The sequence below is a fragment of the Micromesistius poutassou genome (assembly GCF_964030765.1).
Source record: "Micromesistius poutassou genome assembly, chromosome: 18".
Classification (NCBI taxonomy): domain Eukaryota; kingdom Metazoa; phylum Chordata; class Actinopteri; order Gadiformes; family Gadidae; genus Micromesistius; species Micromesistius poutassou.
This window is the reverse complement of record NC_140288.1, coordinates 5969544-5972043: the sequence shown is the minus strand read 5'-3', so window position 1 is coordinate 5972043 and position 2500 is coordinate 5969544. Positions and strand designations below refer to the sequence as shown.

At 44.2% G+C, this 2500-nt stretch overlaps 1 protein-coding gene across 1 annotated transcript in view; it reads right to left on the bottom strand.

The window, feature by feature from the left end:
• The window catches only part of LOC311363314 (uncharacterized protein), a gene marked incomplete at both ends in the record, with an annotated part of 64088 nt that overhangs the window by 22716 nt on the left and 38872 nt on the right, over positions 1–2500 (bottom strand). Inside the window, 3 exon segments of the mRNA XM_084483270.1 lie at positions 272–325; positions 936–989; positions 1550–1594. Of these exon segments, the coding sequence (XP_084339396.1) occupies positions 272–325; positions 936–989; positions 1550–1594 (153 nt within the window).

Below are 2500 nucleotides of genomic sequence, written 5' to 3'. Positions count from 1 at the left end.
TATATCTGTCTGTATCTCTGTCTATATCTCTGTCTGTATCTCTGTCTGTATCTCTGTCTATATCTCTGTATCTCTGTCTGTATCTCTGTCTATAACTCTATATCTCTGTCTGTATCTCTGTCTATATCTCTGTCTATATCTCTGTCTGTATCTCTGTCTATAACTCTATATCTCTGTCTGTATCTCTGTCTATATCTCTGTCTATATCTCTGTCTGTATCTCTGTCTATATCTCTATATCTCTGTCTACAATGAGACAAGAGGTTGCCCACCTGTGGTCCAGCTTTCCCCTGTACCCCTGGTAACCCCGGGGGTCCCTGGATGCCCTGTTGAAACACAGAAGCACATGTTAGCCAGTCAGCCACAATGTTCATCAGTAATCACATCGGTCAAATACACATATAATAATACACATATATGCAGATTCTGATCAAAACGATTGCACCAAAAAGGTTGTTTCAAAACAAAAAAGCAACTCTCAATAAGTTGTAAACGCCTGCCTGTTCTTTAGAGGAGCAGCTCTGTGAAGGACAAGACTGGAACAAGTCCACAGCGTTCTCCTTCCCAACATCATGTTTAAAAAAGGCATCCGTACATTACTGCACACATTACATTATACCTCAGAATCATTCTGACGTATTTTTGGATCATCCTGGAGGCCCACGCCACCCAAGGTAAGCATGTGTTTGGCATAAGCACATGGACAACACTGGAGAGGGTGACATTCTACTGATGCTTGTGAAATGTTTTATGTGGAACGACAGCGTTATGGAAAAACATAAAAATCTACTGGCTGAACCCCTCTAATCAAGTCCAAAGTAAATTGAGGGTTTGTGTTGGGAAATTCCGGAGGCAGTTCAACACTTTAGTCAAAAACGGCATTAGCCTCAAGGTGTTGTGTATGTTCTCTTGTACATTTGTCATCGTATGTCATACCTTGTCTCCTTTGAAGCCAATCTCTCCTTGATGTCCAGGAATCCCAAGTTCACCCTGATGGGGAGAGAGACGCAGGAACGGAGACGGACAGAGAAGGGGTAGGAAGACAAAGGGAAGGCCAGAGGGAGAAGAGGGAAATCAGGAACAGAAGAGACATGGTTACACTCTCACTCCAGTCATCATATTCAGCAGTTGGAACTGATAATATGTATTACAAACGCTCACAGACCACTATTAATACAAAACTATCAATCAGACTGCCTGACAAGAGAAATGATGGTAAGAATTTGAGCCAGCCTCTTCAAATGGTTTTCATCTGTTGGTGGAAAGGGATTCCGTGGTGATTAAGTAAGCAAGTGTTCAACAGATGAGTTCCCTGAAGACATATCCCCAAAATAACTGGGTAGCAAAGATGAAAACCATGCATAATAACTACTGCACAATGGCTTGCATTGATTACAGTGGTGGCTGCAAGTCTAAGCCTTATTTTAGCACCAATAAAACAAGGTCTTTGTAATGGAAATGCCCATTGGAGTGTGCTGTGTAAAGAGGGACAGGGAAAAGAGGAAGGCATGCTGCATGAATACAGGCCAATAACTGAATATTCAGATCACCTTATCACCTTTCAGTCCTGGTTCGCCTGGGTTTCCTGGTACCCCCTGGAAAAAAGACAATAACATACATTTAAAGAAACTGATATAGAGGCCGTACCAAATCCAAAATCCATTTTAAACGTGATAATATGTGATATTCCAATAGTAATCTATGCTATTTAATAACTTTTACTGAAATAAGCTATTTAGATCACAATCACAATCATTTAGATAAAACTGAACAGTCTCCACTCCAGTTTGTGAACGTCTTTCTTTTGTGACGTGAAAGGTGCCTTTTAGTATACGCTTCAGGGCCCCTGACACAGGGCCCCTGACAGAGGGCCCCTGATAGAGGGCCCCTGACAGAGGGCCCCTGATAGAGGGCCCCTGACAGAGGGCCCCTGACAGAGGGCCCTGACAGAAGGCCCCTGACAGAGGGCCCCTGACAGAGCGCCCCTGACAGAGGGCCCCTGACAGAGGGCCCCTGACAGAAGGCCCCTGACAGAGGGCCCCTGACAGAAGGCCCCTGACAGAGGGCCCCTGACAGAGGGCCCCTGGGGGCCGGGTGTGTGGAGCTCTGTCTGCACAGTGGCGGTCGAGAGATGGTTATGCTTAGACTTCTATCATTAATAACGCCTCAGTGCATGACTTCTGACAAATGTACTTATTGTAAGTCACTCTTGATGAAAGCTAAATGCCATGAATGTAAATGACACATTTCATTTACACCGTGGCTAATTAAAACGCTATTACAAAACAACGGCACTAAAGTGGATCACCAAGGGGACGAGGACCATAACCATGGAGATAACACACCGCCCCGCCTTCCAATAACTGTCCGCCAAAAGGAATTGGTTTAAATGTTGCAGCATTCTGAAACGGGGGATTCACTCACACTTTAATTAGTAAAACCTCAGATAACTGAATGTCACACTCTATGTGCAAAGGAATTGATAGTTCTCCCCCAAATAC